The sequence below is a fragment of the Accipiter gentilis genome, chromosome 7 (assembly GCF_929443795.1).
Source record: "Accipiter gentilis chromosome 7, bAccGen1.1, whole genome shotgun sequence".
NCBI classification, from domain to species: Eukaryota; Metazoa; Chordata; class Aves; order Accipitriformes; family Accipitridae; genus Astur; species Astur gentilis.
The window spans coordinates 11,447,349-11,466,658 of NC_064886.1; the positions used below are offsets into that span (position 1 = coordinate 11,447,349).

The window sequence follows — 19,310 nt, forward strand, 5'->3', positions numbered from 1 at the left end:
TTGGGGGGGGAGCTGTGGGGCTGGGAGGTCTGGGGGTGTGGGGCTCGGGGGGGGGCACTGCAAGCTGGGGGGGGCTGGGGACTATTGGGGGGCCCTGGGGCGGGGGCGGACCCTGCACGAGCTGCCCTCACCCCGCCCCCTTTCTAGCCCCGCCCCCTTTGCCGGTGATCCCCGCCGCCCTCCGCCCCCCCCCCCGCAGCGGCCGGCGGGGCCGAGCACACACCGCTCCCGTGCGCGCGCGCGCGCGCGCTGACGTCGCCCAGACGCGCGCCCCGCCCCCACGTGGGGGCCCACGCGCCTGCCTTCCTCCATTATGTAACGGCGTCGAGGCGAGGCCGCCCCAGCCCCCCCCAGCCGCCATTGGCCGGGCCGGCCGTGACGCGCGGCCGAAGCCACCGCCCATTGGAGGCTCCAGGCGGAGCGGGGGGGGCTCCTCGTGCCTCCGTCGCGCGGCGGGGGCGTGGCCGGGGACCCCCGTGACCCGCCGCGGCCCCCGGCCCCGCCACGGCCCGCCAGGGGGCGGGGCCCCGCGCCGCGCCCCCCGTGTCGCCACATGGAGGGGCGTGGCCCGGCCCCACCCTCCCGGCCAATCCACGCAGGGTGGCGTCCGCATTGGGCAGCTCCGGCGTCGTGGCGGACCAATGGAAACGAGGTGGAGGGGCGGGACGCTAAAGCTCCTCCCGCTGCCGGGAAGCGGTAACCAATGAGTGAGCGGGGGGGCGGGGCGCAGCGGGAGGCACGTGCGGCCGCGCACGTGTCCGCGTGGGGGCCGCCGCAGCCGGGGCGGAACCGGCACCGGCGCCGGGACGGGGACACCGGGACGGTGACACCGGGACACCGGGACAGGGACAGCGGCATCGGCACCGGGACGACGATACCGGCACCGGGACGGGGACACCGGCACCGGGACAGCTGCATCCGGGAGCAGGTGGGACCGGGTGGCCGGGGCTGGTTGGGGGGGTTCCCGGGGCTGGGAGAGGGGTCCGGTCGGTCCCAGGATCGGTTGGCTGGGGGGGGGGGGGGGTCCTTAGTGCTGAGTATGGGGGACCCGGGGTGGCAGGTGAGGGGTCGCCACCCTTGGGGGGGGTCCTGTTCCTGATTCTAGGGGTCCCAGTGCTGGGCGGGTCCCCACCTTGGGTAGGGGTGTTCTGGGGGGAGGGGGGTGCTCCCGGTGCTGGGGAGTCTTGGGACCAGGTGAGGGAGGGGGGGTGTCTTGGTGCCGTTGGTAGGGGTGGGGGGGCCCCCATCCTGGGTGAAGGGTCCCGGTGCCGGGTGGGTTCCTGCACCCCCCCCCCCCCCCCGTGCCGGGAGGTGCCCCCGGGCGGGGACACACACACCCGACCCCCCATGGGAGCACAGGGCGATTTCTCTCTTTTTGCCCAATTTCCCCTTTTTCCCCCTTTTTTTTCTCCCTCCTCCCCTGCCAGGCAGCCTCACCCAGGCGGCACCACAGGAGCTGAACCCAGCCAAAGGCTCCTCCGGGGGGGCCCCACCCCCATGGACCCCCCCACCCGTGCCTGCTCCTGCGGCTCCCCCGCCTCCAGCCCAGGGGACCACTCCTCCGACAGTGAAGTCGAGGCCAACGGTCCCCCCCCAACCCCCCCCAAAACCGAACGGAGCCGTAAGCGGCCGGGGGGGCCGGAACGAGCACCCCCCGAATTGTCTTCGTCACCCCGAGGGGGGAAACGACCCCGGAAGGGGGATGGGGGGGACGCCCCTCCCAGCGACGGCGATCGCCTCTTTGCCCAAAAAGTGAGTTTTTGGCAGCAAAACAAAGGAGCACCCCCAAACCTGGGGGGGGGCAGTGCTTGGTCCCCTAAAAATGCATCTCTCCCTCAGATGAGGGGGAGTAGGCAGGGTTGGAGGGGGGGAACATGGCACCCCCTCGTTGGTCTGAATCCAGCCCGGCCACCATCCTCCTCCTCTTCCTTGTAGTGCTGGGAGCTGCGGGGCTTCATCCGGCCGCTGGCAGAGCTGCTGGAGGGGCTGAAACGGGGGCGATATGACAGAGGTGGGTGCCCCCCCCAACCCTTCTACCCCCCTTCATCCCCCCCAAGGAGGATTCCCATATTTTCGGGGTTTGCCAGGGCTGAGCAGCTTCCAGCAGAGCGTGGCCATGGACCGGATCCAGCGGATCATAGGAGTCCTGCAGAAGCCAGAAATGGGGTGAGTGGCCCCCCTCGAGAGTCCCCAGAAGAGGAAGGGGGGGGCAAAGGGACACCCCTCCTCCATGGGGTGCCCATCATCCCCCCCGCCACCAGCAGCAGGGTGACAGCTCACTCTCTCCCCCCACAGCGCACGCTACCTGGGGACACTGCTGCAGGTTGAGGGGATGCTGAGGGTCTGGTTCCCACACGTCACCCCCAAACCTGCACAGGATCCAGCCCCCTCCCCCACTGCCACCACCCCCCCTCGTCGCCGACCACCCGCTGGCCCCCCTGGAGCACCCCGTTGTCGACGTCTGCCCGGGGATGTCCCCTCCTCCAACCCCACGGGGACGTCGGGGACATCACATCGAGGGGGGCACCCCAAGTGCCAGACCGGGACGCCCGTGTCCCCCCTGGCGCCGGATGTGTGACACGCCCCCCAAACCAGGGAGGGTGTCTCCTGGATTTCTTGGGTTTTGCCTTTTTTTTTGGATGGTTTTTTTTTGGTTGTTTTTTTTTTTTAAATTGTGGACAGTGAGACCTGCGGGCGGGCAGGGCCATCCCATGGGGGGACCCCAAGACCTCCGCTGCCCCCCACCAGGGACCCCCAAAACCACAGGGCGGGGGGGGGGTACGTGCCTTTGCCAGAGCAGAGCCCCCTCCCTGGGCAGGGGGTTCATGCCTCCCTACAGAGGGGAGGGGGGGGCACAGGATGGGGGGGCTGGCCTCCCCACTGGCCTTGTGCCTTTCCCCCCCCCACCTGGTGTTTGCGGGGGGGGGCCAGGGTGGGGTGTGTGTGTCTGTGTCCCCCTGCAAGTGGGGCTGCCCCACGGCTCGGCCCTGCTGGAAGCAATAAATGCCGCGGGAGCGGCCGGGGCCACCCGGTGCCAGTGTCCTCTGTGTCCCCTGGGGGGGGCCGGGGGGCTGGTGTGTCTTGTCCCTGGGGGGGTTGGAGCCGCCCCAGCCTGCACCTGGTCCTCTGTGTTGGGACCCTCGTGTGCCCCCGATGGTGCCTCCTGCCCCCCCCCCCCGGTGTGGGGCAGCGGCAGATGGGGGAGGGCCAGGCCCGGTCCCCCCCCAAGTCTGGCCCCACACGTCCCCCTGCACTCCCCAGCCTGGCCCTATGGGGCCTGGTGCCCCCCAACAGTCCCCACCGCTCCCCAGGGCCCGGTGCCCCCCCATCCTGTCCCTGACCTTTGACCCCATGACCCGCACCCTAAGCCCTGACAACAGCCCCCGTGCCCCACATCCCAGCTCCTCCCCGTGACCTCCACCCTAAGCCCCGCCCCTGTTTCATAAGCCCCGCCCATCCGACCACCCCCGCTGCCTAAGCTCCGCCCCTACCCCGCCGTCCCATCTCGGACCCTCCCCAAGCCCCGCCTCCCAGTGCTGGCAGCCACTTCCGCTTCCGGGGTGGTGAGTGGAGCGGTCGCCGTTCCTCCGGGACGGGACCGGGACCGGACAGGGCGGTTCTGCTAGGGCTTCAGGGGGTGGGGAGGGTCCTACCGGATCCTTCCTTGAGGGGGAGAGGAGCGGCCTTACCAGGTCCACCCGTGAGGGGGGGAGGGGGAAGGGCCGGGGGGAGGAGGAAGAGCCGGGCCCCACCGGGGGTTCGGGGCCTGGGCCCACCCGTCCCGTTCCGTTCCCCCTCCTTCCCCTCACAGAGCGGCGGCCGCCATGGCGAACCACCTCCGCTTCCTGGGCCGCACCGTCATGGTCCAGAACGGGAATGTGGAAGCAGCCTACGGCGCTCTCAACAGGTGGGGGGGCCCCCGGTGGGCTGGGGGGGGTGCCTTTTGTCCCGGGGATGGGGGGAACCCCGCAGCTCGGCCGAGAGCCGGTTACCGGACAAGGACCCAGGCGGGGTGGGGAGGGTCCTGTTAATTAAATTGGGTATAATTAGTTACGCGCAGGGGTTGTCCTTCTCGTCTGGTCTCTCCCTGGTAACCACAGGGGGTTTGCCTCCCATTTTACCCCCGTGAATTGGGGTCGGAACGTGCGGTTTTGGAGTTTTTTTCTCTCCGCTCAAGGCCTCAGAAGCTCTTCCCACTGGTGCACCACCCTGCCGCTAATTTAATGGAATTAAATGGAATTCTCTGGCAAATTGGCGGAAAAGGCGGCAGGAATGTGGGCAGCAGTGTCACAGGGGGCTTGGAGGGTTGGCGGTCGGTGACAGTGCCTCGCAAGGGAAGAGGAGGAGGAAGCTGCACCATCACCTGCTGTAGCTGTCACCTGCCACGCCCACCTTCATTTCTCACAGCTTAAAGAAGCTCCAAGGGTGCTCATTCCCCTCCTTGTTATCCTCAGCCTGTCGCCGGGAGGAAAACAAGCCGGGGTGGCTGAGGGACCTTGGAGGAATGTGGTGTCCCTGTGGCACTGCTACAGCTGGGCCTGGCATGTACTGAGTTGTGCCTGGTCTTAGCTGGGGGTGGATGGGGGGGTGTGTTCCCCCCTCCCCCATCCTCACACATCCCAGCACCTTTTCTGCCTCTTTTGGGATTAAAAAAAACCCCAAAATCATAAGAAACACTTCAGCTCTGGGGGGCGCAGTTGGAATTGATGCGGGGAAGTTCAAAATCCTGAAGTGAGACCCGATTTTAACCAAATCCCCTGGTTTTCAATTGGCTGCCAGCTTGTTTACGGAAAGGGTGGGCTGCCCTGTGTGTCTCGGGGCGGGAGCATCTCATCTCACCCTGTCTCCCCCCTCCCCAGGATCCTCTCGCAGGATGGGCTGGTGGAGACGGTGCGGCGGCGGCGGTACTATGAGAAGCCGTGCCGCCGGCGGCAGCGCCTGGCCTACGAGGCGTGCCGGCGGGTCTACAATGCCGAGATGGGGCGGAAGATCAGCTTCTTGGCGCGAGGCAGCCGGCAGGACCCCTGGCTGGGCTGCTAGGGGTTGGGAGGAGCCGCCCCCCCCCCCCCCCCCCCCAATAAAGGCCTTTGCCCTTAACGGAGTTTTAATTTAGCCTTCATTAATTACGGCGGATGAGGCAGGCCGTGGCCTCCCTCCCCGCAGAGACGTGGCGGGCGCGCTGGCTGCGAGCGCGGGAAATAGGCGGGCGGGGCGGGGCTGGTGGTGTCTCTAGTCATGTGACGTGGGCGGTGCCGAGAGAGCCCGGTATTGCACGCTCCGCCCCCGCTTCGCACGCCAGGCCGCCTTCTTCCCGTCGCCCCCCGCGCGAGTGGGCGCGCAGGCGCCGCGCAGCCGTTTCCGCTTCCGCTCCGACGTGCCGTCGCCGTCAGGGCCGCCGCTGACCGGGCCGGGGCCTGTCGGGGGGCCGCGCCCCGCCCCGCCCGCTCCGGTGAGGGAAGGAGGGCGGGGGGGTCGCTTCCCAGGGGAGGAGGGCTGGGGGGAGGGCGGGGACGCGGCTGAGGGGAGACTCGGGTACCGGGGAGGCCGCGCCTGAGGCGGCCCGGGGGCCCGGCACCGGCGCCAGCCACTGCGGAGCCCCTTCGCCGCGGTCCCTCCGCCCTGGAGCCGCCTCCCCCGGTGAGGCCGGGGCTGGAACGGGGAGGGGGGCGGGCAGCGCGGGTTCCGACGGGCTGGACCGAGCCGCCGGTTCCGGTAGCGGTGGGAAGCTGCGGGAGGGGACCGGCCTCCGCGGGTACCAGCGGAGGCTGGGGAGTCACCGGGGAATCTCCAACGCCGAATTCGAGCGTTTCCGTAGCAACCGGGGCGTGCAAGGCCGCGACCGGCCTCTCCTCGGGGCGAGAGCCTCTGCCGGCATTCTGGCTTGGGGCAGGATTGACACGGCAGAGCTGAACTTTTTCTCTCTTTTTTGTTATTGTTCTTTTTTTGTTGTTGTTTTTGTGTTTTTTTTTAATCCCTGAAGGCAGCAGTTTGGCTGGCAGCGCTGCAGAAGCATCAGTTTCAGGTTCTCGCTGTGCTGGGAATTAACACAGAGAAGACGGTTAGTGCCTGTGTTTTTCTAAATATATATATGCATTTAAAATCTCCTATAGGTGTTATTTCCCCACTGCGTTCCTTGTTGACACCCCATGTCTGCCCAGGAGGCCCCGAGGGCGCTTGAGGCATTGATGGAGGTGTTCCCTACGGACGTGGGTTTGCTCTCCCGATATTCTGAGCAGAACACCATTAAACCTGTTGCGCTCCTCTGTCAGTCCTTATTAGATTACAGAAGTTGAAGATGAATATAGAAGTTAAAACAAGCCCTAATTATATAAGTTCTGTGTTTAATAGCATATGTGTATGAAGCCACCAATGCATCAGCATAGTAATTAATTGTTTCCACTTGTTTTGAACCTCTGGCTTTGTACCGAAGCATTACGTACTGCAGAGTCAGAACTTACAGGTGATATTCTGTAATGATGTTGTTTTGGGCTGTATTTGATGCTACTTTTGAATATATCTGTCAGAAACCTGCTGTAAAAAGTAGCAGGCCGTGGAGTTTTTCAGGCGTTTGGCTGCAGAGAGGAAAGGGCTCTCCAGGGGGAGCGTGAGTCCCCTCGTTGCTGCTTTAAAACTGTAGATTTGCTTCTCTTGGCTGCTGTTCGCAGACCCTAAATCGTTAGAACTAATGCCCAGGCTCTTAACTCACAGTTTCAGGAATGATAACCATATTTGATGGTATTTCTGTTAAAATAGACCCACGTTAATGTCAAGGCTCTGCTGGTCTTTTCGTGTGGGGAAGAAATGCAGAGGTCAAACATATTTCCTTAAGAAGATTTTCTCCTGTTTCCAGATAAAGGAGACTTGGTTTCCAAATCAGATTAGGGCCTGGGCACATAATTAAACGTTATTGCGTCTGCAGACTGTGACTGACAGTGTGAGAACCGCTAACGATTAACGGTGAGAAATTTTTGCCTTGAAGAATCTGCAATTTCAGGTTTGCCAGCAGCAGCTGCTGGTTTAAGCAGCGACCACAAAGGCAGCCGGGCACGTTCTGAACTTCGAAGTTATCAGTGAAGCGGAACATGTTCAAAGTAGTTTGTGAACCTCATGGGAAAGAGACTAATTAAGGGTGAGCGGGTGCGTGTGAGGTTTTTCTATATATTTTTGAAGGTTTATTTAGCTCGTGTTGTGCGAGGCAGGCTTGCAGTCACTTTTCTGAAACAATCAAGCGCAGATTTGTGGGTCTTAGGGTGCGTTAGTAACTGGCCTAGCAGCCACGAAAAGAGAGAAATTCAGAGATAAGCCAAGGCATGAAGGGACGCCCCAAGACCGAACATTCTCATCCCGTTTGTGGTGGATCCCTGTGTGGAAGCGGACCCCAATCCGGAAGGACTGGTATGGTGCTCGCTGTGTGTCCTTCTGTTGTCTGTGAGGGAAGGCTGGTGGGACGTAGTAGGTTCAGGGCTTTCCCTGCAGAGTAATCCGTGAGTGCGATTTCCCTTTGCAGGGCCTGATGCTGCATCTCATCCACTCAGGTCATGGGCTCCTCGCTGCTGAGGCCCTTCCTCCCTGCGTGGCTGATCTAATTTTAGCTTGAGTTTTAAAAATAAAGGAGCAAAAGTCATCTCCAAGAGCTTTCACCACTTGTAAGCCTTCTCATGAAGGAGGAAAGCGTGGTACTGAAGCAGTGATAATCTGATGCTTTATTTTACTAGTCTGTGGTTTTCTTGTCTGTCTCCTTTACAGGTACAAGCAAAATAATTCAGTTCAGCTGCTGGCAAAGATGTCACTCTCCAAAAGGGAATTGGATGAGCTGAAACCATGGATCGAGAAGACAGTGAAGCGAGTCCTGGGGTTCTCAGAGCCCACTGTGGTCACCGCAGCGCTGAACTGTGTCGGGAAGGGCATGGACAAAAAGAAAGCAGCTGGTATGTCCCACAGGCTCCAACCCTGACCCTGCAGCTGTTCTTAGAGGTGATCAGACCCCTTGATAGAAAAAAATAGGTGCACACAAATCCTCAAATAGCCTTGAAATAGTCTCAAATCAGATTTAGTCTTGCTCCCTCTATTCCTGGAAGACTGACCTACTGCCAGTGGAGCTGGGCTGCGTGGCTAGTTGTGGTTTTGTTGCCAGTGGTGGCTGGCAGTGTCTGGGAGGTTAATGCCATCCTTGCAGGTGTGAACTCTGGTTTGTGTTGAACTAGCTAGTTCTATAAAACAAACCCACCCAAACCTGGAAGCTTTTCAGAGTATGTGCAGGTGTGCACATGGGGTGATTCTGACTCGGCCTCGATGAGGCACAGGTGAGTATGTGCAGATCCACGCAGATGGGTGAGACACAATTAAAAGCCTTGGAATATGTTACAAAAAACGAGGAAGTAAAAATGAATTTAAGGCCTCTTTTTCTAAAGGAATTGAAAATGATTATTTAACCCATGACTTTTTTTTTTTCCCTATTAGAGCCCTTATTTTTTTTCTAATCGAGGCCTGGACTCCTTTAATCCTTCAGAGTTCAAAGCTCCTGACAGCAGGATCCGCAGATCCCAGAGGCCTCCAGAGCCCAGGCCACAGCCCCCACTCCATTAGTGGGGTTGCATCCATCTTTAAATAAGTGTTCACAACTTCACAGAAATCTCTGTGAATTCTCTGTTCTCCCGCTCATCCCAAGCAGTGAATTCTGAATTTACACAACTCTTCCCCTTTTTCAGACCACCTCAAACCCTTTCTTGATGATTCCACCCTGCGATTTGTGGACAAGCTCTTTGAAGCAGTGGAGGAAGGCCGAAGCTCCAGGCACTCCAAATCCAACAGCGACCGGAACCGGAAGCGAGAGCTGAAGGTGATTATTGATCATTGATTGCTTTTTTTCCTGTGGTTTGGTAGCACTGGTACTTTGCCACACTTTCCTCTTCCAGAGAGGTACATCTTGTAATGCTTAAAGTTCAAGAGAAAAGACTCTTCTCCATGATGAAGTGTGTGAGCCTTTGCCTTTTGGTTCTCTTTACCTTCGGATGAGGTAGCGCCATGCTGTCCTTGTTGGCGGCCAAGGTGGAAGCTTGGGCTTTTGATTTCTTTTAACGATCTCTGCTAGGCTTGTGCAGCAGAGTAACTTCACAGGGCTTCGTCTCTCTGTCGTCTTTTCTGCTCTTTACCGTTGCATCGGCAGTGCTGTGTTTTCACAGGGAGCCTGGGGTTGGTGCTCCCAGCAACTTTCTGTTGGTGCTCCCAGCAACTTTCTGTTTTGCTTCCTTGCCCAGATGCGCCGCGTTTCACTCTGCCACCTGGCTCTCCCTGTCAGCGAGCGGGTGGGGCTCTGTGGTGGGTGATTTGGTGGGTTTTCATTTTATTTTTCCATCCGGAATTAACAGAGGGTGATTTTTGACAGCCCCTGTCATAGCACAAGGTTCATGACAGCAGGGATTTAATAGCTCTCTGGTGTTTCTCCCATCTAACACTTGTCTGGGATGGTGGAAGTCTCATGCATCCAAACCTGTTTTCACCTCCTTTCTTCTCTTGAAGACTTTACTCGCCATCTTCTGGAATTGCATTTTTTCCATCACTCGCATACTGAGTTTAAAAGGGGCTACTCTCCATGCTGCTCCCCGCTTACAAAGTAAGTTTCCTTTCACTTTTTCTGAGGTTCCTATTTTATGGCAATCTGTGTTTCTCTGTGACAGTTTTAGTCAGCACTTAACCTCAGTTAGCTAGAATAATCCTGTTCAGGATTTGGATCTCTTCAGGTGTGTTGGGAGAGAGCTGCCTCCACTCCCTATTTTCTGTTAGAAACTTGCTTTTTCTCCCACTGTCTGGCTGAGGCTTTAACTGCTGCCAGAAAGGGTCTCCTCCAGGCCCGGGTACATTTACCGGTGAAGGAGCGTTAAAACGGCTTCCTTCCTGCAGAGCTGGTACAGCCCGAGGAGCAGCAGTACAACCCAGTTTACTGATCTGGAGAGGTTTGGGTTCACGTGTCCCAGCCCCCTGAGCGTGGCAGTAGCTTAAAAGGACCTCAGTCTTCTGCAGCTTTCTTCGTCACAACGGAGGTGTCGATAAGCATCTTCTAAGTATTTCTGTGCTGCGGTTCCACTTTAATTTGGGTATTGGGCTGGCTCAGGCACGCACTGTGCCAAGCTGCCACGGGGCCGTTAGAAAGCAAGGTTTCGGCTAGGCTGGTGGATCCTAGCTGCTCCCCTCGACCTCTTGCTTTTGACCTCTTGGGGAGATGGCGAAGAGATAGGGACATCATCATTTCCATCGCTGCTTGGTGCTTCATGATGGCAGGATTGCGGGCTGCAGCCTGGCGGGGTGACTCTTGCCGCCTTATGGCACAGCTAATGCGTGTGGATCCCACCTTTCTTCACAGGTTGAATTCAAATTGTGCCCACTTTTGGGCTGTCCTGTCCTCTCATCTTCCTCGTGGCTGTGGCCAGTGCACTGCAGGACAGGGAGGGGAGGGAGCAGCACCCTGTTGCAGAGGGGATCTCATGCTGGCAGAGCAGGGATGGGGCTGGGTGTGGAATAGGTGATTCTTCTCCAGTGAAGTGTCCACTGGGGTGTCTTGTGCAACTGCAGCTGGTGTTCTCAGCTTCCCAGCTAACCTGAAAGCAGGGCTGAGAAGCAACAGAGCAGACCTATCCTCTTCTCTGGGCTCCTGGCATGGGGACAGGAATCCTGCCTGCCAAATCGTCAGCCCCTCTCTCCAGAATTGCCTTTCTTGGAGGTCCACCATCAAGATCTAGTTCTGTCCTGACCCTGCTGTAACATGAGGTGGTCTAGTGAGGTTGTCAGATCACGGTCATACTTGCAGACTGACTTCCCCCTCTATCCCAGTGCAGGTTTTAGGGTTGAATTTGTACTTGCACATTTAGATCTTGTAGGAACGAGCAGTGGATCAATTCAGAATGCTGCTTACTGGTCACGTGAGCTGTCTTCAGCACACTGCCTGGCCTGCCTTCTCTCTCCTTGGTTAACTCTTGTGGGGTAGGTCGTTGCTTGGGAAGTTTCAGGAACTAAAACATAATGGTTTACACACTTTATACTATGGGCAAGTCCTTTCTCTTGAACTTGTAGGTTTTCCAAGAAGTACCTGTGTCTGGATGAGGAAGTGTCCTTGTAGAATATGAACCGTTGTAGTGAAGAAGGGATTGCAACTAACGCTTACAACCGGTGTGTATATTTTCTTTTCAAATAACACATTGACACACACACTACAGTAACACAGTCGCATGGACAGATCCAGTTTACCGTACACAAACCAGGCACTAGATGAAATCCCCAGCCGCAGTCTCACAAGCTGGGGTGTGCTGGAACGGCACACTTCCCCAGCTGCTTGAGCACAGACCTCTGTGTAAAGCGCATCTTGCCTTTTATTTTGTGACCCTCACGCTGCATGCGATTCCCATCAGCGTGGTTGTTGCTCTGCCTGCTCTCTGAGCTGCGCTTCTCCAGAGCGGCTCAGTTTGAGTGTGGTGTCTTTGGATCCAAGCTGGAGTTGGCTGGGTTGGAGTGTGAGGGAATGCCGCAGGTGTTCTGACCTGTCCTGAGTCTGGGGCTGCATACTCCTTTTGGGGAGGACATGGTAGGACGCCACAGCTCTCTTCACCAAACCCTCTGAAGTTGGCAGAAGATGTGGAAACCATTTTAGCCCAGTCAGGTCGGCTTGTGGGCAGGCTTTTTCCATCTCTGTGTGTAGCTGAGCGAGACCGTAAATCTCCTCAGTGCCAAAAAAACTTTGACTGCCTAAGAGAACGGTGGTGGCTTTTACACAGGCATATCCCTGTGATATCTACTGTCCTTCATGCTCTTGGATGGATCGTCATTGGTGCTTCTCTGGTGGGGGACCAGGGCACAGGCTTCATGCAGGATTACCAGTAGATCAGCCTGCGAGTGCCACCCTGGAAACTCTGAACCACAATGCAGTGCTGACTGTACTGCGCTGGATCCGATCCGCCTGGTGGTTTCTCATCTTAAAACACTGGCCGTGAGGAGAACTCTTTGTTTTTAAGCACAGTTTTCTCCTTCTGTCCTTTTACATTAGGATGTGTTTGGCGATGATTCTGAGGTATCCAAGGAATCTTCTGGTGTCAAGAAGCGGCGCATACCACGATTTGAGGAAGTGGAGGATGAGCCTGAGGTCATTCCAGGCCCACCGTCAGAGAGCCCTGGGATGCTGACCAAGCTACAGGTCAGTCTAACTAGGCTGTGTTACATGAGCCTTGCCCCAGAACAGAGCTGCCTGTGCCTGAGATCTTGAATCCCGACATGGTTTAGTGTTTATCTTAATTCATATCACAAGCTAAGCAAGCAAATGGCAAGTTGCTTTTGACTGTCCTTTGTTTGCTGGAGTTGTTGGCCTGTGTTTGCTTCACAAGGCTCACTGCTGTTTGTGCGTTAGGCTAACAGTAACGTGAAGCCTTTGAGTGGGGACCATTTGGATGTTCTCTTCGCATAAGCTGGAGTAAATGGTCTTGGTGGAGAACGCTCGCACTCTTAGATTCCTTCTCCACAGATGGAGGTTGTTGATTAGAGCAGTTTGATAGAATTCTGTTCTCGCTAAACTGGCTTGCTTGCATGCATTTGCAGCCGTAAAAGAGTGCTGAGGACCCCTCCTCTCTTTCTGTTAGAGGGAAGAAAAATTCGCTCTCCAATTTTCTTTCCACAGATCAAACAGATGATGGAGGCAGCCACACGGCAGATTGAAGAGAGGAAAAAGCAGCTGAGTTTTATCAGTCCTCCGACACCACAGGTACCTACTGGAAGCAACAGGCATGGTCCCCATTTCAGCTATGACACGTTGACCTAGGTGTGCTGGAGCAGGGACGTAACAAAACTTACTCTTCTGTCAACAGCCAAAAATTTCTTCTTCATCCCAATCGGAACGTCTTCCCATCGGCAACACAATCCAGCCCTCCCAGGCAGCGACATTCATGAACGATGCTATTGAGAAGGCCAGGAAGGCTGCAGAGCTGCAGGCCCGAATCCAGGCTCAGCTGGCCTTGAAACCGGGGCTCATTGGCAACGCCAACATGGTGGGGCTGGCCAACCTGCATGCAATGGGGATCGCGCCGCCGTGAGTACCTGCCATTTGCTGCGTAATCCTGATGATCGTAACGCCAGAATGCTGATGGAGGGTCTGACCAAAGGTTTCTCCAGCACTGTTAGTTCCCTAGCAGGGACCTCAACGGCTGCTGAAGGAACAAATTTTATATTAAAGAGGTGAAATGGGGGTTACTCCTTCCCTGGGTAAGGCTCTCCCAACTCCTACACGTGAGATTTGAGTCCTTTCTGGCAGCATACATGAGATTTAATGTTACAAGGAGGCCTTTCACAAGTCATGGACTGGTTTGATGGTTGCCGTGGAAATAAGGCTCACCGTTCCTTTGTATTAATGCTGTACACACATTTTAATGCAATGTATCTTGTCTTGCCACCAGGAAAGTGGAGCTGAAGGATCAGACAAAGCCAACGCCACTGATCTTGGATGAGCAAGGCCGAACTGTTGATGCGACTGGTAAAGAGATTGAGTTGACTCACCGCATGCCAACCCTAAAAGCAAACATCAGAGCTGTGAAGAGAGAGCAGTTCAAACAACAGCTTAAAGAAAAGCCCTCGGAAGATATGGAGTCGAACACTTACTTTGACCCCCGGGTCTCCATAACCCCAGCCCAGCGTCAGAAACGCACCTTTAAGTTCCATGAAAAAGGCAAATTTGAGAAAATTGCCCAGAGGTTGCGAACGAAGGTATTTGAGGTCTTGCCATGCTAACTGACAGCACAGAAGTGAGGGTTCGGTTCGGGATGGGAGTTGATTCTCCTCTCCTGGGATGTGAAGGGATGCTCTGTTGGCTTTGAGTAAGAAACTTTTCAGTGAAGTCACCCGAAACTTTTGTGTCAACACCGTTCTTGTTGGAAAGGCAGGCATCCAAATTAGAACATGTGTGTGGAAAGTGTTTTCTTAGAGCTGTCTTCATTGGATGAAAGACAAAATCTATTTTTTTTTTTACAGAAGATTGAAAATTTACAAAGAGAATAGATAATTTTCTAGCCCAGTGTTCTTTCTGTAAAAGTGATAACCCTAGAGGTGGCGATTTAAAGGAATCTTGGTAAAATGCCCAAGTTCTTGGGGAGAAGGGGAGAGAAGAGCTTTATTAGACAGAAAAAGTCCAGGGATATGATGCATATAGGGAGACATTCCTTTGGGATCGTTCCATGCTCCTAGAAGGCTCAGTAATAAGACCAGATTTTTGGCAGGTTTGTGAACTTCGGCAAAAGCACTCCGCTGTCATGTGCTGTGTGGTTTCTTCTGTGGTCTGCTTCAGATTGTTTTAAAAATAAATAAATCAGCAGGTACATGCATATTGTGCTTTTCCTGAAGGTTGTGCTATTTTGGAGTGACCTTTATGTGCTGTTTTCCTCTCCTTGTTCTCAGGCTCAACTAGAAAAACTGCAGGCAGAGATCTCGCAGGCTGCCAGGAAGACAGGGATACACACTTCCACCAAGTTGGCTCTTATTACCCCAAAGAAGGAGCTCAAAGAGGGGGAGATCCCAGAGATAGAGTGGTGGGACTCCTACATCATCCCTAATGGCCTTGACTTGTAAGTAGTTTACTTGCCACGTTTTGATAGTTCTGCCACAGGAGGAAACTCAGAGAGCTTCTTGTGGGTAACATAGTGGTCTGTTGAGCACTTGGGTAAATCCAGTCATACATACTACTTGAGCTATGGAATTCTACCTCCTTTGTCTCTGAAATCCAGGTGGGCACTAGGTTTGCTCCCTAAGTCTCTCTTGGGGCTGGTGGTGGGCAGCTGCCCTTCCCCCTTGTTGGAGGCAGCATTCCCTGCCATGACTGAGAATGTGACTGCCATGGAGTTAGAGGGATTTTTTTGACCCAAAGTTAGTGGTGTGTTTTGGTTTGGGTTTGTTTTTTTCAAGCATGAGTGTTCTGTACAAGTCTTGTTCATGGTACAGTTGTGGGAAGCCTGCTTCCTAACCATGAGATGTGGGTGGATATTCCACTGGGGGAGACACCTACTCATTAATACTATGTCACTGCGCGTTTCCTTCAGCGTATCAAGCTCTGATCTATGCTTTGGGTAGGGATTTGTGCGTGTCACATACCAGCCACAGCTGGCCCAAGGGAAGTGTTGGTTGTTTTTTTTTTCCCATGGCTTGTGTTTAAGGGAACGCAGGAATTCAGGCTGGGAGTTTTGCAATGATGCCCAACTCTCTCCTTTCTAGAAAAGGTGGAACATCTTCAAAGAGAGACGAGTACTTTGGGATCACAAACCTTGTGGAGCACCCAGCACAGCTCAACCCGCCAGGTACTGCCCCAGTTTTGGTCGACTTTGCTCTTAAACTAGAGACAGAATACTCCGAGCAGCTAGTGCTTGGTGGGGTGAACCAGCATGCAAGCCCCCACGTGTAGCACTGCAGCCCAGCATTTCTTGTCCCTGTGAGGAAAAGAAATTGTGCCAAGATAAGTCTGAAAGCTCTGCAAAGATAGCTGAAATTGGGAGGGAGAGTCTCTGCTCTGTTTTTGGAAACTTTATATAAAACCTGTAGCAGTTACCAGTAGCTTGCTTACCTATTGGTGGTCTGTTCTGTGCTCGCTGGGGTAGCAGCGCAGACACCAGCTCCTCATCCCTGACAGGTTGGTTTTGACCTTTTTGCCCTGAGGACGGGACATAAAATAATCATAGAGCATTTTACTTTTCAGTAAAATAAAAAAATAGCCAAAACCCGTTTTCCTCGTTCTGTGTTTGGTGCAAACAGCCTCCAGTGCTGCAGAGGTTGGGTTTGTCGATAAAGTGTGGATATAATGCGGTGTGGTACAGGTGTAACGGTTGCAGGCAGTATTTTCTTTTGCTTCTTCAAAAGCAGATTTATATTTATCTTGCCTCGTTTCTCTTCCCAGTGGACAGTGACACACCAGTGACCCTGGGTGTTTATTTAACTAAGAAAGAGCAGAAGAAATTACGGCGACAGACTCGGAGAGAAGCCCAGAAGGAGCTGCAAGAGAAAGTCAGGCTGGGCCTGATGCCACCACCAGAGCCCAAAGGTAAGTGCCAGCTATGATGGGCAAGCTGCTGGCAGAGCTCCAGGCTAACGTGGACTCTTAGCCATCAAACTGGCAGCCAAGCGTGTATGTGGTTAGGAATGTGGCAGACGGCACTACCTCTACAGGATTGCACGGATCTGTGTATCAGTGTGTTGGTGTGATCCAATACCTACCCATACAGTCAGTTTATGAGCCTGCAAGCGTGCCTGGTGTTTCTGTGCTTTACCATTCTGGCAAGCCAGTGTCCGATGGGAGCCTCTCACAACTCCTTTCCCGTTTTCCTTGCAGTAAGAATTTCAAACTTGATGCGAGTACTGGGGACAGAAGCTGTTCAGGACCCAACAAAAGTCGAAGCTCACGTTAGAGCGCAGATGGCGAAGAGACAGAAGTAGGTGGCATGTTGTACCATTTTTTCTGGCCATTTTTAGATGGATTTAGTGGTGGTGCTGCATTTGTTTGTAGAGAAAGAAATCCTTGAACTTCTGCAGCAAAACAGAAGCAGTGTGATTTTCTGTGTGTTGCTCTTGTAGCCTATTTCAGCTGCCTTAAACGAGGCCTGGGGGGAGCTGGGTCTTGGTCAGCTCTCGCCACTGGAGAGTGGCCTCGTGCCCTGAATTAAATGAGTTTCTTACCGTGATGATGATCGCCGTCGCAGTTGTTACTAATGAATGTTTTCAGGGAAGAGACCGAGGATGAATTGGACTGGTGACTGGATTAAAAAAGCCCATGGGCTTTTAATTCAGGCAGGTGCAGGCAGAAATCTGGGCAGGAGTTGCAGCTGCTTTGGGATCTGAACATACTCTTTGCTTAGGAAGAGAAGGATCCATTTTGATGCCGTAACGGGTAAGCCATAGGATGCTTTTTGCTTATTGCTGTGTCTCTCTTTGCATCCAGAGCTCATGAAGAAGCAAATGCTGCAAGAAAGCTCACAGCAGAACAGCGAAAAGCAAAGAAGGTTAAAAAGCTGAAAGAAGACGTGTCACAGGGAGTTCACATAGCTGTGTACAGGTGAGTGCTGGGCTGGGTGCTCTTGGTGGTGGTGGTTCACCATACGTCTCTTTCTAAATACACCTGACAAATACCCTATGGAACCATGCTGATAGAGAGGAGAAGCCTTCGGTAGCATGACAGCGCACCGACTCATTGGGTTTCCATCAAGTGTTAAAGAATCCCAGCCTGTAGCAATTACACTGTCCCAAAAGACATGTCTGTTAACTCTGTCCTTAACTCATCCTGTTACAGCCGAGCACTAAAAACATGGGATGGGTTGGGAGCATTTCAGCTGGGATTGAAGTTTCTGATGAGGAGAGCCATTTCCCAGCTGTCAGAGCTAACCTGGGACATTGATGTCCAGAAATCAGGAAACTTTCAAGATCTAAATGAAATGAGAATGGGAGAGGACACACAGCTTCTCTGAGCAGTCTGATAACAAATGTGTGTCATTTCAAGGTCTCATTAAAGCCACTGAAGAGCTGGAGAAGGAAATGCTGGACCCAGTCAAGGCAGAGTAGGGAGCTCTTATGGCTGGTGATAATAGTTCTGGTTTTCCACAAACATTTATTTTTTGGTTTTGTTTTTATTTTATCCTATCCTTAGGGTCAGAAACTTGAGCAATCCAGCAAAAAAATTCAAAATCGAGGCAAACGCTGGCCAGCTGTACTTAACAGGCGTGGTGGTTTTACACAAAGATGTCAACGTGGTCGTGGTAGAAGGAGGTGAGGACTTCCGAGGCAGGCTTTTGGTCACAGCATAGCTTTCAAAAGCTTGCCTCCAGCAAAAATTACCATGAAAATTGTTGACTGAGGGTTATGGAAGGACAAGAAAGTAAGGAGGCCATTTGAAACTCCCTTAATTATGGCTCTAGTGGGGTTAGCACTCACTGCAGAGCGCACTGTAATCCTGTTACAAAACCCAGTGTGTTTGATGTCAAAGGGAAAAGCGCTTGATTTGAATCCTTGATGCTCTGAGTGGATGCTTAAGAGCAAGGAGAGCCTCAGTCCTCACTGCTGTGGTTCTTTGTGGTTTGTGCTGTTCTAAGTAGTTTTTGCAAGGTGTCAAAGAGCTTGTTTGGCAGCAGGAAATCCCAAGGTGGATGAGAGCTGAGTGCTGTGCCAAAGGCTGCGGGAAAAGCTGGGCCACCCTGGGGGTGTTAGCACTGGATCAACCTGACTGGGCTTTATTTTCCACGCCTGGTCGGCTGGGAAGTGTTTGTGGGTGTCGTTTGGCTTCTGCTGCTTTTTAGAACCTCGTAAAAACTGAAGGTTAAAGGACTTTTTGTGAACATTGAGTCTCGATTCTTCCCCAGGTCCAAAAGCACAGAAGAAATTCAAACGTCTTATGCTTCACCGAATAAAATGGGACGAGCAAACATCAAACACAAAGGGAGAGGGTAAGAGTAAAACTGTGTGGAGGGGTGGCGAAGCAGTGGTGGGACTCCCAGCTCTTCCTCTGTCTTCAGTACTAAAATTGGCTTTATTGGTTGGTTTTGTTTTTGGTTGTTTTTTTTCAGATGATGATGAGTCTGATGAGGAGTCTGTTAAGAAAACAAACAAATGCTCTCTGGTTTGGGAGGTGAGTCGTGGGTGTAGTTCAATATGGGGGGACTTAGGCTGGAGGGAAGCAAGCCCTGTCTGACCACAGCTGAGGCAGAAACAATGCTCTGAAGCTTTGGATCGGACACAAACCTGCTGCTCTCACTCTTTCCATAGCGTTTCTTGAGCTGTAGCAGCACTAGGAGTGTCTCCCCTGCACAGTGCTTGTGTAGCACTCCCCCTAGTCACAGATCAGCCTGAAAAAAATGTTTATTCCCGGGTTCCCCCAAGTCACTCAAAGTCCTGTTTCCTGTGACTTTCTCCCAGAGATGGGTCGGAAAGCATGCCTTTTCTCCTCCCAGGGCACAGCGAAAGACCGCAGCTTTGGCGAAATGAAATTTAAGCAGTGCCCCACGGAGAACATGGCACGGGAGCACTTTAAGAAGCACGGCGCGGAGCATTACTGGGACCTGGCTCTCAGCGAGTCCGTGCTGGAGTCCACAGACTGAGGCGAGTGGACTGCCCCTCTCTTCACACCACAACCCCTCCTCCAGATCTCAGACAGACCCCTCCTCTTCTTGCTCTCCTCAGCACACTGATTAAAGTCATATTTTTTAAAACAAACCACTGTACACTTGTTTTCAGGAAAAAGGGAGGTGGGGGGCTGAGGGTGGAGACTGCTTGGCCCTGGGTTTTGCCTTTGCTGTCTGTGGAAAAAAGGGCAG

General features: G+C 54.3%; 3 protein-coding genes across 7 annotated transcripts; all 3 read left to right on the forward strand.

Moving 5' to 3' along the window:
- Positions 1–270: 270 nt before the first annotated feature.
- On the forward strand, positions 271–2,855 carry CIART (circadian associated repressor of transcription). The gene is made up of 5 exons (XM_049805617.1): positions 271–928; positions 1,432–1,752; positions 1,936–2,011; positions 2,088–2,166; positions 2,296–2,855. The coding sequence occupies exons 1-5, from the start codon at positions 704–706 to the stop codon at positions 2,576–2,578; spliced, it is 984 nt and encodes a 327-aa protein (XP_049661574.1). The 5' UTR covers positions 271–703; the 3' UTR covers positions 2,579–2,855.
- A 676-nt stretch (positions 2,856–3,531) lies between these two features.
- MRPS21 (mitochondrial ribosomal protein S21) lies at positions 3,532–5,102 on the forward strand. 2 transcript variants are annotated; one of them, XM_049805621.1, is made up of 3 exons: positions 3,532–3,563; positions 3,812–3,907; positions 4,860–5,102. In XM_049805621.1, exons 2-3 carry the CDS (start codon positions 3,825–3,827, stop codon positions 5,038–5,040), a joined length of 264 nt encoding a protein of 87 aa, XP_049661578.1. In that variant the 5' UTR covers positions 3,532–3,563; positions 3,812–3,824; the 3' UTR covers positions 5,041–5,102. The 2 variants fall into 2 exon arrangements, with proteins under 2 accessions (XP_049661578.1, XP_049661577.1); XM_049805620.1 differs by lacking the exon at positions 3,532–3,563 and adding an exon at positions 3,570–3,692.
- A 209-nt stretch (positions 5,103–5,311) lies between these two features.
- On the forward strand, positions 5,312–19,209 carry PRPF3 (pre-mRNA processing factor 3). 4 transcript variants are annotated; one of them, XM_049805602.1, is made up of 17 exons: positions 5,312–5,449; positions 5,981–6,058; positions 7,747–7,928; positions 8,709–8,839; positions 12,035–12,181; positions 12,659–12,742; positions 12,846–13,066; positions 13,431–13,737; positions 14,425–14,591; positions 15,235–15,317; positions 15,911–16,054; positions 16,343–16,442; positions 16,949–17,062; positions 17,651–17,769; positions 18,360–18,443; positions 18,564–18,625; positions 18,948–19,209. In XM_049805602.1, the coding sequence occupies exons 3-17, from the start codon at positions 7,784–7,786 to the stop codon at positions 19,092–19,094; spliced, it is 2,055 nt and encodes a 684-aa protein (XP_049661559.1). In that variant the 5' UTR covers positions 5,312–5,449; positions 5,981–6,058; positions 7,747–7,783; the 3' UTR covers positions 19,095–19,209. The 4 variants fall into 4 exon arrangements, with proteins under 4 accessions (XP_049661559.1, XP_049661560.1, XP_049661562.1 ...); XM_049805603.1 differs by having other exon boundaries at positions 5,985–6,058; XM_049805605.1 differs by lacking the exons at positions 5,312–5,449; positions 5,981–6,058; positions 7,747–7,928 and adding an exon at positions 11,068–11,163 and having other exon boundaries at positions 8,752–8,839.
- Positions 19,210–19,310: the final 101 nt, after the last annotated feature.

Bases quoted from the DNA above. Each gene is read 5' to 3' on its own strand.
- CIART (XM_049805617.1), top strand. From the start codon at position 704: ATGAGTGAGCGGGGGGGCGGGGCGCAGCGGGAGGCACGTGCGGCCGCG. The intron at 1,753-1,935 runs GTGAGTTTTTGG...TCTTCCTTGTAG, and splicing joins ATCGCCTCTTTGCCCAAAAA to TGCTGGGAGCTGCGGGGCTT. The intron at 2,167-2,295 runs GTGAGTGGCCCC...CTCCCCCCACAG, and splicing joins CTGCAGAAGCCAGAAATGGG to CGCACGCTACCTGGGGACAC.
- MRPS21 (XM_049805621.1), top strand. From the start codon at position 3,825: ATGGCGAACCACCTCCGCTTCCTGGGCCGCACCGTCATGGTCCAGAAC. The intron at 3,908-4,859 runs GTGGGGGGGCCC...CCCCCTCCCCAG, and splicing joins GCCTACGGCGCTCTCAACAG to GATCCTCTCGCAGGATGGGC.
- PRPF3 (XM_049805602.1), top strand. From the start codon at position 7,784: ATGTCACTCTCCAAAAGGGAATTGGATGAGCTGAAACCATGGATCGAG. The intron at 17,770-18,359 runs GTGAGGACTTCC...ATTCTTCCCCAG, and splicing joins CGTGGTCGTGGTAGAAGGAG to GTCCAAAAGCACAGAAGAAA. The intron at 18,626-18,947 runs GTGAGTCGTGGG...TTCTCCTCCCAG, and splicing joins AATGCTCTCTGGTTTGGGAG to GGCACAGCGAAAGACCGCAG.